The sequence below is a fragment of the Rana temporaria genome, chromosome 6, assembly GCF_905171775.1.
Source record: "Rana temporaria chromosome 6, aRanTem1.1, whole genome shotgun sequence".
NCBI classification, from domain to species: domain Eukaryota; kingdom Metazoa; phylum Chordata; class Amphibia; order Anura; family Ranidae; genus Rana; species Rana temporaria.
In genome coordinates this window covers 58215561-58234395 of record NC_053494.1, presented here as the reverse complement: position 1 = coordinate 58234395, position 18835 = coordinate 58215561, and the positions used below count along the sequence as shown (strand labels likewise).

Here is an 18835-nt window from a genome sequence, read left to right as displayed (position 1 = left end):
AAAAAAAAAAAAAAAAAACACGTGTCAGACTAAAACGTCTTATTTTACACCTAAAAAAACTTATTCCACCTTCCTCATACAGTCAGATGAAAAACAAAGTTAAGACTCCCAGAGATCCCAAAATCCAAAAGCTTTCCCTGCACCGCTGCAGACTATAAATGAAAATCGAGGATGTCAAGACAGCTAATGTAATCAGAAAAAATTTGTCTCAAAGACTTAAAGATTAAGTTGCACCGGTTCATAAGTGAGACTTTTTTTTTTTTTTCTCAAAAGAAATCCTATATTCCAGAAGCGGAGATTAAATGTGCAATAAGATGTCAAGCTATATGGTATGTACACCAACTGGGATCTGCTTAACATTCTAAGACAGCATAAAATGTTCATAACATGTGAAGTGCTGTACAAACTAGAGATATTATGGGCATTTTAGAATGGACTTTTTAGTACGGAAAACGTTTATTTGAACATCCTGGATTTAGAAACTGAATCCTACCTTCTTTCAGGTTGCGTGCTGCTGAGCCAAAGATCATTAAAAGCATTTCCATTCTCCCTTTAGATTTACAAACTTAAAAAAAGGTATGTAGAAACATTTGGTAATAGCTTGCAGTAACTAACTTTGGTTGGATTCGGTACAAATTGTTAAATTGCCATTTTGGATATTTTTTTATTTTATTTTTTTCACTCTTTAGCTAAAGTGGGGTAGTATCCCTAATGTAACCCCGTCCCTAAAAGATAAGCATTTGCTTCTTTAGCAGTACAAGAAAGAAGTTGACGTTAACTACTTATCTTTTCAGTAAGAACAATAGTCAAGTGCTGCTACCAACTTATAATTTCAAGTAAGTTTGATAGAATGTTTCTAACGGGGCCAAATCACTATAGGGCGTAGTAGCAACCTGTAGGAGGAACCGATTTTGAAGAAAAATACGTGCCCTTTTCAATATTAACCCCAAGTAGTAAATACTGCTATACAGTGGGGAATTTTTTTTATTTGATCCCATGACAATTTTGTAAGTTTAAAAGATAAGTAGGCCCGCGGTTCTGAAAATATGAGAAAAGGCTGGAGCCCCCCCTAATAGAAATCTCCAAAAGGAGACGCTGAAGTAAATAAAACAGATAATGGGGGGGAATTGGCGCTGCCTACCCTAAAGAGTGACCTCCAAGGCGCTGACGGGGATAAGAGTGATCCTCTGATCCCTAAAGGTATGTGAAAAATACAAATCATGTACATTGGCTAGGTGTGCCAAATAATGCAACCTGTGACAGTGCGAATAGACCGCAAGTGATCATTAATATATGCTGTTCATAGCAAGTTACTTTAAACCATGACAGTGTGCCGAATCATAAATAGCCATTTGTATCCAAATGACAAATACATAACCATGTAGTGGTGATTAATAATAAAGTGCCAAGTGCTAGAAATTAATAAATACTGTCTAGTACTAAACATGAACTGACAAAAATATATAAATAGTCCAAAGATAAAGTGATAGACCACATGAGTGTATCCACAAAGAAAGAAAAAGTCCAATGAATAAATTGTTCAGTGACAATCCAGTATTGAGCCTCCAAAAGGTGAAGAGACCCCCCAATCTGTGCGTGATCCTGTGGCAAGGAGTGCTCAAACTCAACAAAAGGTCTTGAAGTGACTATAGGTGCTCCCCCACAAGGGTCCCCACTCACCAGCTCCAGTCATCACTACAGGGGTATTCAGCATGCAAGGTCAGGTTTCATAGGTGTCCAACGTCCTATTCCACTGCTCACTGGTCAGTTATATCCATATAGATATTTTTAAAGATGACAGCAGGAGTTTGGATTCATTTCTGTGACACCATGTAGGACATCTTGGATTTTCCCGTATGCGCAATTTGACTGCCTGCAATAGTGGTCAATTAAGTCTGGCGAGTGCATTGTGTGTCTGCATACAGGCGGAAGGGAACCTTTCCTATACTCACTAAAAACCTTATGCATGTGTGGGATCTAAACATGGACTTCATTTGAATTTCAAATAATTGTGAAGATTTGTTTATCCACTATGGGGGTTTATGATATGCAAAAAAGAGTGCAGTTAGTTTTGTTTAATGTTTTAGGCATTTTTTACACTTTACAACGCGCAGTTCTTAACTGTAGTTGCCTAGTCCAGTGTTTCCCAACTCCAGTCCTCAAGACACACCAACAGGTCATGTTTTCAGGATTTCCCTCCGATAAAACGGCTGTGGTAATTACTAAGGCAGTGAAACTGATCAAATCACCTGTGCAAAATAATGGAAAGCCTGAAAACATGACCTGTTGGTGTGCCTTGAGGACTGGAGTTGGGAAACACTGGTCTAGTCATTGACTTGCAACGACCCAAAACATACAGCCAGAGCTATAATGGAATGGTTTAGATCAAAAGCATTTTCATCTGTTAGAATGGCCAGAGTCCAATTCCAGACCTACATCCAATTGAGAATCTGTGGCAAGACTTGAAAGTTGTTCACAGACACTCTTCATTCAATCTGACAGAGCTTGAGCTATTTTGCAAAGAAGAATGGGCAAACATGTCACTCTAGATGTGCAAAGCTGGTAGAGACATCCCCCAAAAGACTTGCAGCTGTATAACTGCAGCAAAAAGCGGTTCTACAAAGTATTGACTCAGGGAGACCGAATACAAAATGCATACCACACTTTTCAGATATTTGTAAAAAAAATATTGAAATCCATTAATCATTTTTCTTCCACTTCAATTTTGTGCCACTGTGTTAGTCTAACATAAAATACATTTATGTTTTTGGTTGCAACGTGACAAAAACTTGGAAATTTAAAGGGTATAAATATTTTCTCAAGCCACTGTATTGAGCTATTCACACCAGTTGCTTTTTATAAAAGTCCTGCATATTGGCGCGAGCAAAAAAATAAAATAAATAAAAAAGACAGAAAGGTTGCAAAAAACACACTTTTTCCGCTTTTTACAACTGAGCAGTGTGAAACCAGCCTATATGGGAATATGAAGATGCAACTTAAATAGAAAGATGGGGAAAAACCTTTTAACAGATTACCAATGATGGAATTGTAGTAAAGGTACTAAAAGGATTTTTCTGCTGATCTAGCCACGAATACAAAAACATTTTTGGAACATATTCCCACTTTTTCATAAACAGAGTTAGGTTGGGCGAAAAAAAGAAAGTGGTTTTGAGGAATGTGGTATGTCAAAGATACAATTCTTAAAATTATAATTCTACTGTATCCAAAAACCAAAATGTTAGGCCCCTTTCACACGGTTGGACCATTGAGGTCCACCTGCCAGTTTTTTAGGCGGACCTGAGCGGGCACTCCGTGCTCCTCTATGGAGCCACGGATATCAGCGGTGACATGCCCGCTGACATCCGAGCCACTCCGATCCGCCAAAGTGTGATGGAGGAAAACCCAATTTTCCATCCGTCTGGCGGATTGGATTAAGGCGGACTCTACGGTGCGTCATCCGATCTCCCATAGGGGAGAGCTGCGCTATGACAGGTCGGTCCCTGCACAGCGTGCAGAGAGAGACCAGACATCTGTCTGCTCAGCAGGGATAGGTCTGCCCGCACATGGACAGCCCCATATGAAAAGGCCCTTATACACCAAAACCCTGCCCAGTCCTTTGTTCCCTGATGACCTTACTTTCTTTTCAGCAAGTCAACAGTCACTTCTCTGGCCATTTACCAGTCTATAGACTTCACTATGAACACATCTCAGAAGGCTGTAAAACAGAGTAATGTAAATAAAGGCATGAATTGACAGTGCTGACCAGTAAATTGCATGGTTCTAGAGTAGAAAAAGGAATTCCAATTGGTTGGTGCTGGCACGCGACCATGCTTGTCCAATCACTGCATGCCATTGGCGTTATTCCGATACATGGCTTACCGGGCTGTGTACAGAGTGAAAAGTGTATACAGATCTGCAAATGTGGGAGGTGGTGAACTTGCTAAAGAGAAAGTGGAGGCGGGAAGAGTAAAGTAGAACTTCCTACATCTCTATATATTAAATATTAAAAAGTTTTCAGGCATCGATAAATTAAGGGTGTGGACACAAAAGGCAAGGAAGTACTGGTAATTATATACATGTATAAAACTATGACAAGTAGTTTTGGGATTTGTATAAATCACCCTGAATCAGAGCTAAATTATATTTATAGAGCACCAAAAAAAATAAAAAATAAATAAAAAAGGATAGGATTATGCAATACCTGTACTCAAACAAAACTGAATCCTCGGGAAGAGCACTAGTAGCGAAAAGTGTAGCATTTCAAGGAGACGTATCCACAGTGATACAGGGATGGAATTATTGGCAGAAGCTTGAGATTTATACAAATGACACTTAACAGCCCAAGACAAACCATGAATGCCAACTATGAGAATATTTTTTTTATTTTTTTTTTATCGTATTCTATGGGCCACAGGGTGGACACCAATGATGTTTGGACATGATGTTATGGATATTTATCAATTTAGTAAATGTGCTGAAATGCATTTAGACCCAATTAGTAAGGCTTCTAACTGATATTTGTATAGAGTGCCTTAACCAAAATACACCCACTGTGACTGCAAGATACCTTGTGTATTTTTTTTTTTTTTTTAAAGACCCGAGGTGCCGAGATTTAGCATACATGACCAGTAACAGCTCCCCTTTACAGCAGCAGTAATTTAATTTATTTTGTTGTCCTTTGATAGTTTTTTTTTTTATCCTTTTGGAGTCGGAGAAGTCGTGCTTCAGTGAAGTCAAGATATTAAAATAAGTCTTACCGAAAGCACTGAATAGTTGATAAAGGTCACTGGTCTTCCATTCTTTTGGAAAAGTTACATGAAGGACATTGTCTCGTTTAGGCAACACTAAAAAAACAAAAAAAAAAAAAAAAGATTATTTCAAAAGTAGAATCTGGCCGACAGGCTTGGCAAGAAAACAATTAAAAAAATCAATGAATTCTTATATTCAGGGAAGCAACTCTTTACATTCCAATGGCAAGTCACGCAAAAAGTATTGGTATAAAGTATTTTGTTTTTCTTTAAACGACCAGTTGGCTCCATCCTCTTTGCTTAATGTCTAGTACACACTAGTAGATTTTTTAATTTTGTTTAACCCAGTAGGGGTGAAAAAATAAAATAAAAAAAAAAAGCCTGACAGCTCAAGTCTGGGCCACTGTACCAACTATAAAGCATACGTACAGCAATCACCCCTGCTGTTGCATTGTGTTCTGACAAGGGGACTGCCCCTCTTGTCAGCAAGAACAGTCTGGTCACTGCTATTAGCTGAGAGCGCTGATCGGCAGACCTTTTTCAATCATACTCATTCGACATGCCCCTTCGGCTGGCTTTTGTCGACCAACTGCAATATACATGCCGAATGTCAGCCGGTTTCTATTGAACCAGCCGATGCTGCCCAACATTCAGCCCTCATGTGTACTAGGCTTAAAGGGGTTGTAAAGGTACAATTTTTTTTCCTAAATAGCTTTTTTTTACCTTAGTGCAGTCCTCCTTCACTTAGCTCATCCTTAGATTTTGCTTTTAAATGTCCTTATTTTTTCTCAGAAACCCTCACTTCCTGTTCTATCTGTAACTACACACAGTAATGTGAGGCTTTCTCCCTGGTGTGGAGTGTCATGCTCGCCCCCTCCCTTGAACTACAGGAGAATTTAGGACACCCACTAACACAGCTCCTTTCTCTATCTGCAACGTAGAGAATGTCCTGACTCTCCTGTAGTCCTTGCATTACAGACAGAACAGGAAGAGAGGATTTCTCAGAAGAAATAAGGACATTTAAAAGCAAAATGGAAGGATGAGGTAAGTGAAGGAGGACTGCACTAAGGTAAAGGAAGCCATTTAGGGGGGGAAAAAAAATTGTACCTTCACAATCCCTTTAAGAACCCACGCACACTAGACTAAGGAATTTAGGAGAGTTTCAAAGTAGTATGGGATTTGTTTCTCTCTCCTCCTCCCCATCCCCCAAAAACCATACATACCTAGGTTGATGCAGCATCGGTCCCCGTTGGCTCCAAGACTGAGAACCAAGTGATTGGCAGTCTTGAGCACTCAGTTCTCAGAGTTGCCTGAGCAGAGAGTTGGTGACTGTCAGTCACCGGGTCTCTGCTCTACCATGCTCACTTAAGCACTGGGCTATGAAGGGGGAGGGAGTGGGCGGCTCAGGTTCTCAGTGGCTAGCTGAGGCCAAGTCAGGTGGCAGGCTAGGCATGTGGGCGGATCCAGACCAGACCATACAGTTGCAATCTCTAACCTGGACCAGCTCTGTGACTTCAGCAGACATCAGCTTTAGTCCGCAGAAAACCAGCTCCTAATTGTGTGCGTGCAGGGGACATCACATAAGGGAAGCAGAGTGGCTAGTTTAAGCAAGCAAAAGCACTTAGACATGCAAGCAGAAAAATGGGAACAAGCAACAAATATAAAGTGGGTATAGTCCCAATTTGGGTGGAAAAGTGGGTATAGTCCCAATTTGGGTGGAAATGTGGAAACACTAAGCCTTTTGGGATTGTATGGCTTTATTCTAGGCGGTCCGGCTTTCTCACCATCCTAAAAAATACTTGTATGTAAATTAGGCATTGTCCAATAGGAGCATACAAGACTTGGTTGTTTTAGTGTCATGATGCTTAGTGTTGCCTTTAACTTTTAAACAGCTCGGGCTGCACTTTTATTTAGCAAAGCAACAAACCTAGTGCGCAATAAGGTCTGGCTACCAGGTAAGATGTGGACCAGGGAAAGTTCTACAAAGACTCTGGGCTTTAGGACCCATAACAGAATTTAAGATTAAGAAAACAAAAAGTATATAATCAGTACACAGATAGAACCCATAGTTCTATCAGCTAAAACATTTTTGGAGTGCAGGAAAACACATCAAGTTAAAACATGGCAAATAATATTTAAAGAATTTACTTACAGTCTGGTCCCTCCAGATTTAGATAAGGAATGTCCATAACCCTCATCAAAAATAACCTGAAATGAAGAAATAAGCTAGGTTTTATAATACCAAACTGAATTTGTTTTTGTTAATTTTGATGTTCTTTTAGAAAAAAAAAAAAAAGAAGAAAAAAAAAAAAGGATTTGAAATCGAAAAAAAATAAAAACACATTGAGGAATGAAGTTCAAAATTACTCACAAGAGAATACATATACACATACAATATTTATATATATATATATATATATATATATATATATATATATATATATATATATATATATATATATCACACATACATACACACACACACGCCCACCAAATGTTTTACACATAGAAATGTATAAGTATGAGCTTCAGCACAACTCCCTACATACAGCATTTTCACATTTGTGTTCACTTGTAGTTTTAAGAGGACACCTATATGCCAGTGTGGAGTGTCTTCGAGCTTGTGTCAATGGACAAACAGCTTGCATTTACATCAGTTTTGAGTCCCTTCTTAGAATTTATTGACAGGTGCATTTGACCTGCAGTTGATCCAAGTATCAAAATTCGATTTGCTTCAAGATGCTTTTGCAATCCCATAAAATTAGAAGAAATACAGTCTTGATGTGAACGCTACAAACCAGCCTTACATTTTCCATAAGATCAGACAGGGAAATTCTAGTGTTCATGCAAAGAACCTGCCCTGTCAAAAAATTCAGGATTGGTTAAGCACCAATGTTTGATTTCCTACAAAATGGGGTACACAGGCCATGGGAATCAATCTCACCTTCGCTGAGATCCCTTCATTGGTTGCCAGTAAAAGACATAATCACTTTCAAGGCACTCTGCCTAATGCATAAATGTATTCAAGGAAACGTCCCCCAATATCTATGCGAAAAAATAAAAGCCCATAACTTCAATCGCATTCTGCGATCCACCAATCAAAACCTACTCCAGATACCCAAAGCCAGATACAAGTCCAAAGGAGATCGAAGATTTGCAGTCCAGGGACCTTGCATGTGGAATGCACTACCAACCACCATCCGACTGGAGTCGGACCACTTGGCCTTCAGGAGAAAGATTAAAACCCATCTCTTCTGAGGTCAAGGGGGGGTTCCTTACCCATGAAATGGATACAGCGCCCAGAGGCGATTCAGTTTGCATGTGTTGCGCTTTACAAGTCTCTTACTCACTCAGATAAGGTCTGTTTGTGCTTTTGCCTTTATTCTTATTTACAAGTCTATGTAAATGCATGGCAAAGAAAAGAAAAAAAAAAAATCAAGTCCATATTCACCAACCTTTATATTCCAAGACTGCATTGGTAGTAGCAACCAGGAATAATTTGTGCAACTGCCTCTCCAACAAGGTATAATGCCGCATACATGCGACAGTTTTTCATGACGAGAAAAATGCCAATTTTTTAATTCGGTCGTTAATAACCGTTGTGTGTATGCTCCAGAGTATTTTTTCTCGGCGTGAAAAATGGCCAATACAAATTTAAAACATTCCCCATTTTTCCTCTTGTTCTACTCATCGTGAAAAACGGTCGTGTGTACGCTTTAACGATGGGGAAAATCGTGCTTGCTCAGAAGCAAGTTATGAGAAGGGAAATTTGCATAATCAGCCCAAAGGCTGGCGCCATTCAAATGGAACTTCCCCTTTATAGTGCCGTCTTACGTGTTGTACGTCACCGCGCTTTGCTCCAGCATTTTTCACGATCGTGGCAGGCTTGACAAGAATCACGCAGCTTTAGAGTATCTTTTGTAGGCAAGCACTGAAAATGGATGATATTGCCACAAAGTCCTGATTCCAGATATGCAAGTAGCCAAAATCTGACAGATCTGGTCAATGACAAAGTATAAAAAAAATTAACACTCTTAACTGACCAGGTTCATTTATTACGGGCTAGTTTAAACTAGAGAAGTGGGATCAATTACTAAAAAGTGATCCAAGAATGGCCAATAGGTTCACCCCCTCAATTCATAGAGCAGGTTTTCTTCGCAGAAGCTGTAGTACTACTTCTATGAATGGAGCACCTGGGCAAAAAGGGTGGGCATAGTCAGGAACTGTGGCAGTCCATTCTAGTAACCCCTGCCACACTGGAAGATAACAGCTGCAGGAGTGCGGGGACATTAGGAAGAAGCGTTCAAGGGAAGAGGCATCAGCACAAGGGACACATCAACCAAGTTATTCCCCTTGGGCCAATTGTTTATGGCTGCACTTGGGCTTTAAAGAATGGGGGTGGGGCATTAAGGTTCACCATTTACCATAGTAAACTCAGTTTGCACTGTGCTGGTCGCTCTTATCCACTGTTAACTAGATTTAAACACGCTGTCCTAACATTTCAAGAACTTATGGCTTGGGCAACTACATTGTATAGTATTGCATATTCCCTCAGTTTGTCCCTCCAATTACACTGTCAAATTGTTCAGCTTAACTTGCAGTTATATGTATACACCTGTTTCAAAGAAGCAAAAAACTGTAATTGCTTCTGGAGGTATGCATTGTGAATGGGAACACATTGTGGGTTTCTAAAATTTGCCTGCTTGTTTCAATTCAGTGACCTTGTAAATTTTTACTTTTGAAGTCAGTTTTAGGTGATCCGATTTACTCAGATTTTCCCCGAGTCGGTGTCTTCAGCTAAAATCAGACTGCAAGGACAGCTAGCCTTTTCAGAAACAAATTTTTTTTTCCAAATGTAGCACACATCCTGTGGTGCGCTGCAATGCATGTGCATCAGAGTGGCATTGCCCTAGTGCAGTGTTTCTCAACCTTTCTCAAGTCAAGGCACCCTTTAAAATAATGGACAATCTCAAGGCACCCTCCAAAATTAAGGACAGTCTTGAGGCACCCAATTCTAAAATGTACAAACTAATCTGATAGTTTTACACATTGCAGCAACATCAATACATGTAGGACACCCAAAATTGGAGGCGATTTATTCTTCCAAAGCAAATACACTTTTGCAAACTGGTACTGACAAGTATTCCAATGCTTCTCTCCTCTCTTAATTTCTCTCCATTAATTAGCTAATAAGACCCCAAAGCTGAGAGGGGTAGGAGAGGGTCAAATAAGGATGCTATGCAGGCAACCGACATCCTCCTTATCAACTGAGGTCATTGGTTGTTAGAAGGTTGGCAGCTAGAAGGTTGTAATGGTGTACAATAAAAACTTGTGGCTTTGTGTAACTAAAAGGCAAGTTTCATCCACCCAGCAGCTTGTATACAATTTTGGGGCAATTTTTAGGCATTTAGCCAAGGCACCCCTGAAGAAACCTCAAGGCACCCTGGCTGAAAAAGGCTGCCCTAGTGCAATAGGTTACTATTCAAAATAGCACAGCTACTAGCTAAAAACATGCATTACTACAAATGTAGTAAAGGAGTGTTCCAGCCCTTTATGTCAGGGCAAAAAAAAAACACACACACACACACACACACACACACACACACACACAGCAACCCTGCAGTACATGCACATTTCCCCATGTTTTATCCATCTGAAGGCACTGCAAGCACAGAAAAACAGCTGTTGATCTGCCAGTAAAGCACTTTACTGCTCCCAATTCCTGTGGACTGAGTAAAGGCCTGTCTTGTCCCATTTGTCTTTTGCAAAATTAAGTCAAATCGCCCCGTATGATTTTCCACACAACATAAAAGATAACTGGGATGGCCAATTAAGCCCTCAACAGAAGAATAAAGTACAGGACAGTTGAATTTGTTAAAAGGCTTCCAATAGTATAATTAAAAAAAAAGCAAGAGATGGCCAATAAAGAAATTTTCCAGGGTTCAAGGGTTTGCATACACTACTAAATGACTTTCTACTATGCCCTAGGCATTTTCGAAGCCTAGACAGTAACGGCTTATTTCAAAGTATTTCATTGTGTTTTACTTGAAGGTTTCATCATAGATTTACATCAAAAACATGCCCTGGCTAAATTGATTTATCTGTCCAGGATCTTTCAGTTAACGTTCGGTGCTTTATTTTCTAAAAGTAGCTTTTGATGTATTCAAGTACATTACCCAACACCACTGGTATCACGGCACCATTAACTGGAGTAGCTGGCGAAAAACACGTTTGATAGCTATAGTTTTGATTCCAGTACACTTAGAGGGAGTTTTAAGATCAGGGACTGAAAATAATCCTACTTTAAAAAGGGAATTTAAAAAAGGGATGTTTAAATACTGTTCTCTAAAATGATAAAGCATTCAGCACAGGTTTGTGGCGAATCCTGCAGGCTTGAAGTTTGTGGTCCCAGTGTCCAAAATGTTGAGAAAGATTTTAAAACCATAAGACGCTGGATGACTTTAAACAATGTCCAGCAGGCTTATAAAAAAGACCAATAGCACTTTTGGCTTAAAACTTTGTTTTGGGGGGGTCACAAAGAAGTTATAGTGAGTAATGAAGCTGCTGTAGGAAAGGGCGAAATAAAGCTGAATAACTGCAGAGGTACAGTCCCTTGAAAAAGTATTCATACCCCTTGAAAATTCAAATTTTTGTCAGGTTACAATCAAAAACATTATAAATAGTGCACTAAACCCAAAAATTTTGTAAAATACAATATATAAAAATATAAATTGTTGTGCAATAGTACATGTAAATGAGAAATAGTACATGTAAATGAGAACTTCAGAAAAAAAAAAAAAAAAGGGATTTCAAATGTCTCCATATGCCGTGACACACTCTGGAGAATACAGGCGATAGAGGATAATGGCCACCACTACCTCTGTGTGCAATGCTTGCTCACCTCAAAAGAAAGACCCTCTTGGGTCCAATCACACTTTTTTGTAATCCAGAAAAATCAGCCAAACAAGGGGCGACAGACATCAGCTGCTTGATTCAGGATCCATAAACTTCTCCCCATAAATTGTAATCAAAATCTCGAAGTATAAATTCTCAAAGCAAACAAAAAGATAACCAATTGCACAAGATTGCATATAAAATAATTGATTTATTAAGAATATTCTATAAAGATGAACTCTATAAAAAAGGTGAAAGTTTAAATTAACATCCGTTTGCACAATTTATATTGCATATACTCGAGTATGAGTAGAGTTTCAGCAAATTTTTTTGTGCTGAAAATGACCCCCTCGGCTTGAGTCCCCTTTTTGCGCCTGATCTCCCAGACTTTGGGCACCCGGTACTGGGCCGGTCGTAGGTCCCCTGAACCCCAAACTTGGCACACAGGTAGCCCCACTCTTCCTCTACAAGTGTGCAAAGTTTGTCTGGTGACGTATGGCTAGGGAGTACCGATTTTTCAAAGCCAGGCACCCCTTCCATAGACTCCCATGTTAAACGTCAGTCGAGGCATGGACACCGTGAGGCATGGACATGGACACTGAGGCAAAGTGAGGCACAGTGAGGCATGCAGAGGGACACCCTTATACACAAGTCAATAAGTTTTCCCATTTTTTTTTTTGGTAAAATTAGGTGCCTCAGCTTATTTTTGGTAATTTATTGTATATTTAAAGAAAGTTTTGGGCTTAGCGCATGATTATTTATAAAATTATTATTTATTGGTGTCGGATCACTTGTGAATAGTTGCAGCTGCCCCCTCTTATTTAATATCACTATTCCATATCAGCGCTTAAGTAAATTTACCTTTTACAATCAAAAATGTGAATGTATTTTATTGGGATTTTATGTGATAGACCAACACAAAGTGGCACATAATTGTGAAGTGGAAGGAAAATGATAAATGCTTTTAAATTTTTACAAATAAAAATGTAAAAAGTGGCATGCATTTGTATTCAGCCCCCTTTACTTCGATTCCACTAGATTTTAGTTAGGGGTATCAACTGCCTTCAGAAGTCACCCAAATTGTAAATAGAGTCCACCTGTGTGCATTTTAATCTTGGTATAAATACAAGTGAAGTCTTCAGTTTTGTTAAAGAACCTTCATGAACAAACCACATCAGGAAGGCCAAGGAACACACCAGACAGGTCAGGGATAAATTTGTAGAGAAGTTTGAAGCAGGGTTAGGTTATTAAAAAAAAAAAAAAAAATCCCAAGCTTTGAACATTTCATGGAGCACTGTTCAATTTATCATCCAAAAATGGAAAGAGTATGGCACAACTCCAAACCTACCCAAGACATGGCCGTCTACCTAAACTGACAGGCCGGACAAGGAGAGCATTAATCAGAGAAGCAGCCAAGAGACCCGTGGCAACACTGGAAGAGCTGCAGAGATCCACATGGGAGAATATGTCCACAGGGCAACTATTAGTCATGCACTCCACAAACCTGGCCTTTATGGAAGAGTGGCAAGAAGAAAGAAATTTGTTACATATCGGGTTTATGTGAACTCTCCATTAACAGCTGTAAATATTGCAATTAGAAATATATTTTAAGTAATGAGGGTTGTGTTACTGTAATTAAACTTCAAAAGGTTGGCCTTTTGTTTGCCCTGATCACATGGGTAGTAAACAGCCTTCTTTGACTCATCCAATCAGGCTGTGCCCAATATACATTTACTAGGAACAGTGACCAATTAGGTAGAATTAGATTAGCCACATACAGAAAGGAGGGGGAGGGAGGGGATATAAAAGCTGTGTGACCAAGCCAAGATCTTTGTGTGGAGACACATGGCAGTCACCATGGGCCGACCTGAAGTTAACAGGTACATTTATATTAAATATATGGTGGTTGTGGGCAATTTGTAAATACCATGCAAGCCAGGGGACTTACAATCTAGACAGTATTTACAACACAATGTACAGTGTAATTTGTATACATTACGTAACCCTGTCAATAAATGTGTATTGCGGATGGAACTGCCTCTTGTGCAAGATATCTCAAATAGAGGTGAATATATCCATACTACTTCAGTGATTGAGGTGTATGCATAAAACCCATAAACTAGGCAGCACATTGTTGAAAAAAAGCCATAAGTTCATTTTGCAGTTCGCAAGAAGCCACGTGGGGAACACAGCAAACACGTGGAAGAAGATGCTCTAAACAAACTGCAAATCACCCTGAACACACCACACCATCCCCACCATGAAACATGGTGGTGTAGCATGATGTGGGGATGCTTTTCTTCAGCGGGGACAGGAAAACTGGTCAGAGTTGATAGGAAGATAGATGGAGCCAAATACAGAGCCATCTTAGAAGAAAACCTGTTAGTCTGCAAAAACTTGAGACTGGGGCAGAGGTTCACCTTCCGGCAGGACAACGACCCTAAACCCAGAGGTAGAATGGCATGGTTTAGATCAGTGTTTCTCAACTCCAGTCCCCAAGGCGCCCCAACAGGTCATGTTTTCAGGTTTTCCATTATTTTGCACAGGTGATTTAATCAGTTTCACTGCTTTAATTATTACCATTATTTCATCTGAAGAAATCCTGAAAACATGACCTGTTGGGGCGCCTTTGAGGACTGGAGTTGAGAACCGCTGGTTTAGATCAACGCATATTAATGTGTTTGACATTCTAAGTCCAGACCTAAATCCAATTGAGAATCTGTGGCAAGACTTGAAAATTTCTGTTCACAAAAACGATATCCATCCAATCTGACAGAGCTTGAGCTATTTTGCAAATAGGCCAAATTTTTTAACTGTGCTAAACTGGTAGCAACATCCCCAAAAGAGACCTGCAATTGCAGCAAAAGGCGGTTCTACAAAGTATTGACTCAAGGGGGCTGAATACAAATGCATGCCACACTGTTCAGATATTTGTAAAGAATTTTTGAAAACCATTTATCATTTTTCTTCCACTTCACAATTCTGTGCCACTTTGTGTTGGCCTATCACATAAAATACATTTACGTTTTGGGTTGTCACATGATAAAATGTGGAAAATTTCAAGGGGACATTAATACTTTTTCCAGGCTGAAAAATAATTTTGCTTGCCATCTCTTTAGTGTTGGTGTTTGGTTCCCATCACTTGTTACCGATCATTTTCTTGCAGCAGTCTTTCGTTTGCAGCAGAACATTGCACGCTTACAAGAACGCGAATCTAAACCTTGAATCATTCACACTTAAAATTGTGCAGAGTATTACATACATGTTCATTACATGTCTATTATCTCCTAGTTGTTGGGTGCCAGTGGTCCCAAACTATTTTAGAGTAGGTCCATGCAAAGTGTCAACTATGCCCATATTCATTGTATTGTAAAGTGTAATGGAAGCATTTTATTTATTACCTTTATCCACACCAACTTATCCAGCATGATGTGGTCACATGCACCATGTGTTTTATTGTGTACATTAGACTAAAAAAAAAAAAAAAAAAAAAAAAAAAGGACAGGTAGCAAGAGAACAGTTTAGGTCTCAAGACTAACTTATCCCTGTGAAGAATGAGGAAGGGTACCTTACAAAAGACAAGGTTTAAGACAAAGAACCTCCTTGCCGAAATTATTTACCACTAGGTAAGCCAACTTCTGAGACCATGGTAACCAGGGATTCTCCTGAATGAAACCTGCAGGGACAAAGGGCAAAATACACATTTCACGGGAGAAAGGGGAGGCCTCACAGAAATGTAAGCCACTCCCAAGACTTTAACCTAGCACTCTAGATAAAGTAGAGGTATAGTCACTAGAGGTATTTAGTCCCTTTTGTTTCACATGCTGTCCAAAACGTCTTGTAGGTAGCAGTAATTTATAAGTGCTGTGTCCTCCAATGAACACTGCAGTAATGAAGTGCATAAGTTCTTAAAAAGAATGCCTCCCCTGCCACTCATTTTATCAACATGTCCTTCCAAGCTCTGTTCGGGGCTGTCCTTGATCCCTACAAAAGGCTAGAAATCCATGAAAGTCAAACTGTACTTTTATCTACTTCATCTTTTTGTTTTTATAAAACTTAACCATTTTACAAGCTTGGCGGGGCTAAAGACAAGGTACATCAAGTAAATTTTGGGTTGAGGAAGCATCTTGCATCTAGGTCTTATTGAAATAAATAAAAAGTAAAAAAAAAAAAAAAAAACACTTCTGGTGCTATAATTTCCACCTTTAACGCATTACTTCCAAAAGCACAAGACTCAACGTGGCAAATAAACAACTCTCTCAAGATCTAGACATTGCTCTAAAAGAATACTTACAAAATAATAAATCCTCGGATATATCCCCACTAACATTATGGGAAGCACATAGGCCTGTCCTTAGAGGGTATTGCTTACATCAAGCATCACAAAATGGCAACAAAAACTTGAAACTGAATTTAACTGTCATAATAATTCCAATCTAGCCCTAGACCGCAGAATAAAAACTCGAGAAAGCTAGCTCAACTCTAGACCTATTTTTATCAGAATCAGTAGATAAAACTCTTCGTAAATCCAAACAAAAATACTACTTCCAAGCCAATAAACCTGGCACTCTCCTTGCACTTAAAAAAACTAAACAACCCATCCAAACCAATCCGACTGAAAATCTCCCATGATAAATATACAAGTAATCCAGTCAATATCCTTCATACCTTCCATAAAAATCTCACCTCCTTGTATAAAAAAAAAAGAAGGCTCTTTCGACCAATCCTCAGCAGAAACTTTTTTTTCACAAATAAAACTGCCTACTCTATCCCAAAGTTATTATGAAAGCCTTGAAAGCCCCATCACTCCCATTGAAATTGAACAAGCAATCAAATCCCTCAAACCTAATAAGCGTCCGGGACCAGATGGACTTTCAGCCCTTTACTATAAGAAATTCTCAAATATATTAAAGGGCCTAAATTTGCCTAAAATTTATGTCTGCAAAGTAGACAGACAGAATAGTGTGATGATTCTGTTAAAAACTAGTAAATACCCATTAAAATTCCTTCATCTATATCACCTCCGGCGTTCTAGTTTCTGTTCTCTCATTCACTTCCTGGTTTGTATCGTTCGTTCATGTAAGAACTACATTTCCCAGTATGAATTGCGGCACGCCCAGTAATTCACACCTCCTTGAAGTCCAACACGTAGAGAGCGTCCTGCCACCCAGATGTAGTTCCCAGGAGGGAGTGAGCACGTTACTGACCACCGCAGTAAAGCCTCCCATCACGGTGGTCAGTAAAATCAGACAAGCAGGAAGTGAACAGAAAAGAAATAGAGCAACTTCTGAGCAAAAACAAACAATGAGGAAGTGAAAAGAGGAATGTCTGCAGGTAAAGGATGCTTATGAAAAAAAAAATGTTTCCTTTACAACCCCTTTAACTCCCATGAGGTTAGAAGCATTCAACTCCATCATTAATAACCAATCATTCAGATCTGAAACTCTAACGGCAATTACCGTATTTATCGGCGTTTAACGCGCACCCCAAATTCAAAGAAGGAATTGCACAGCCTGGTCTGGCGGGTGGTCCGTGCTGGCTCGGCTCTCACACACATACCTCAGAGGGGAAGGAGCGCCCGCCGGAAAAATCACTGAGCCGTCATCTCCTCTCCACTCGGCTCTCACGTCACACATGCACAGTCCCGCCTCCGCCATTGGACCATCTCCTGTGATAGACAGAACAGGCGGGACTGTGCGTGTGTGACAAAGGGAGAGCCGAGAGGAGATGACGGCTCGGTGATTTCCGGCAGGCGCTCGTCCCCCTCCGAGGTATGCTATCAGCGTATAACGCACACCCACGATTTCCCCCTAATTTTATGGGGGGGAAAAAGTGCGCGGTATACGCCGATAAATACGGTATATCTATGATTCCCAAGCCACAATCTGATGACTCTTCCTGTGCTAATTTTAGACCTATATCGCTCTTAAAACTAGATCTAAAATTAGCGAAAGTGATTGCAACCCAATTGAATAGCATAATGGGTACCTTAATAAGTAACGACCAGGTTGGTTTTATCCCAATGCGCCAACTGATAATGTTCGTAGGGACTTGTTGCTGATCCAAGCAGCCAAAAAAAGAAGAATCCCTATGTTTTTACTGTCACTAGACATCAAAAAAGCCTTCGACACGGTAACGTGGCCCTACCTACATTTCACTATACAAAGAGGGGGCTTTGGCCCACATTTCCTTAGTAGGGTCACATCTTTATATAATAACCCAAAGGCATACATCAAGTATGCAGGGTATAAATCAGCCATGTTCAATATTAAACAGAGGCACTCGCCAGGGGTGCCCCCTCTCCCCACTGTTATTTGCCTTACTCATTGAACCCTTAGCTCAAACCATTAGAACAAATCCATCAATATAAAAAAAAAAAAAAAAAAAAAAAAAAAAAGGTATAGAACTTGCTTGGCTACCACCATAAACTCTGCTTATTTGCTGATATTTAAATTTTCATGTCCTCCCCCATATTACAGCTCCGAACATTATAAACAAACTTGTTTATTTTTAATCCAGATATATGGGCAAAATGGTCATGCAAAAATCTATAGCTTTAAACGTTTCTTTGCCCCCAGATAAAACTTTAACAAGCGAAGATATCCCTCCCTTTTAAAAATGGTCCGCAACAAATCTCTCATATCTAGGTATTGTACTTGCCCCTGATCTAAATTAAATTTTCTCTGCCAACTACCCTACACTGTTACGGAAAATTTCTATTTAAAGCAATGGTCCACGCTCCCCTTATCTTGGTTAGGTAAAATAAATGTTATAAAAATGACTATATTAGCCAAAATGTTATATCTCTTTAGATTTTTACCCATTCCTATACCAGCCTACTTCCTCAGAAACCTACAACGAAAAACACAATCATTTCTATGGAGCACTTTAAAAACTTGAATCTCTCCACACCCTATACCTCCCTAAAAACTTAGAGGTGTAGGTTTCCCAAACTTTGCCATTTATTTTCATGCTGCGCAGAATAGCAAACATTCCCAAATACCATGTAAGCCATGAAATTCCACTATGGGTAGTAATTAAAAAACATTGATAGCGACCCAATCTCTATACCAAATCTCATATGGTCCACCTCCTTTAACCACAAAATAATCGACAATAAGATTACTAAACATACAATCTCTATTTGAGAAAGATTCAAAACGACCCAGGGTTTACAATCCTCACATGTACCC

The 18835-nt window shown here is 39.5% G+C and overlaps 1 protein-coding gene across 1 annotated transcript in view; it reads right to left on the bottom strand.

Moving 5' to 3' along the window:
• Positions 1-18835, bottom strand: part of PARN (poly(A)-specific ribonuclease) — a 153469-nt gene that overhangs the window by 69645 nt on the left and 64989 nt on the right. The window contains exons 19-20 of the mRNA XM_040356872.1: positions 6901-6956; positions 4758-4844 (exon numbers count right to left, since the gene is read on the bottom strand). Coding sequence (XP_040212806.1) covers positions 4758-4844; positions 6901-6956 — 143 coding nt within the window. The remainder of the gene's footprint in view (positions 1-4757; positions 4845-6900; positions 6957-18835) is intronic.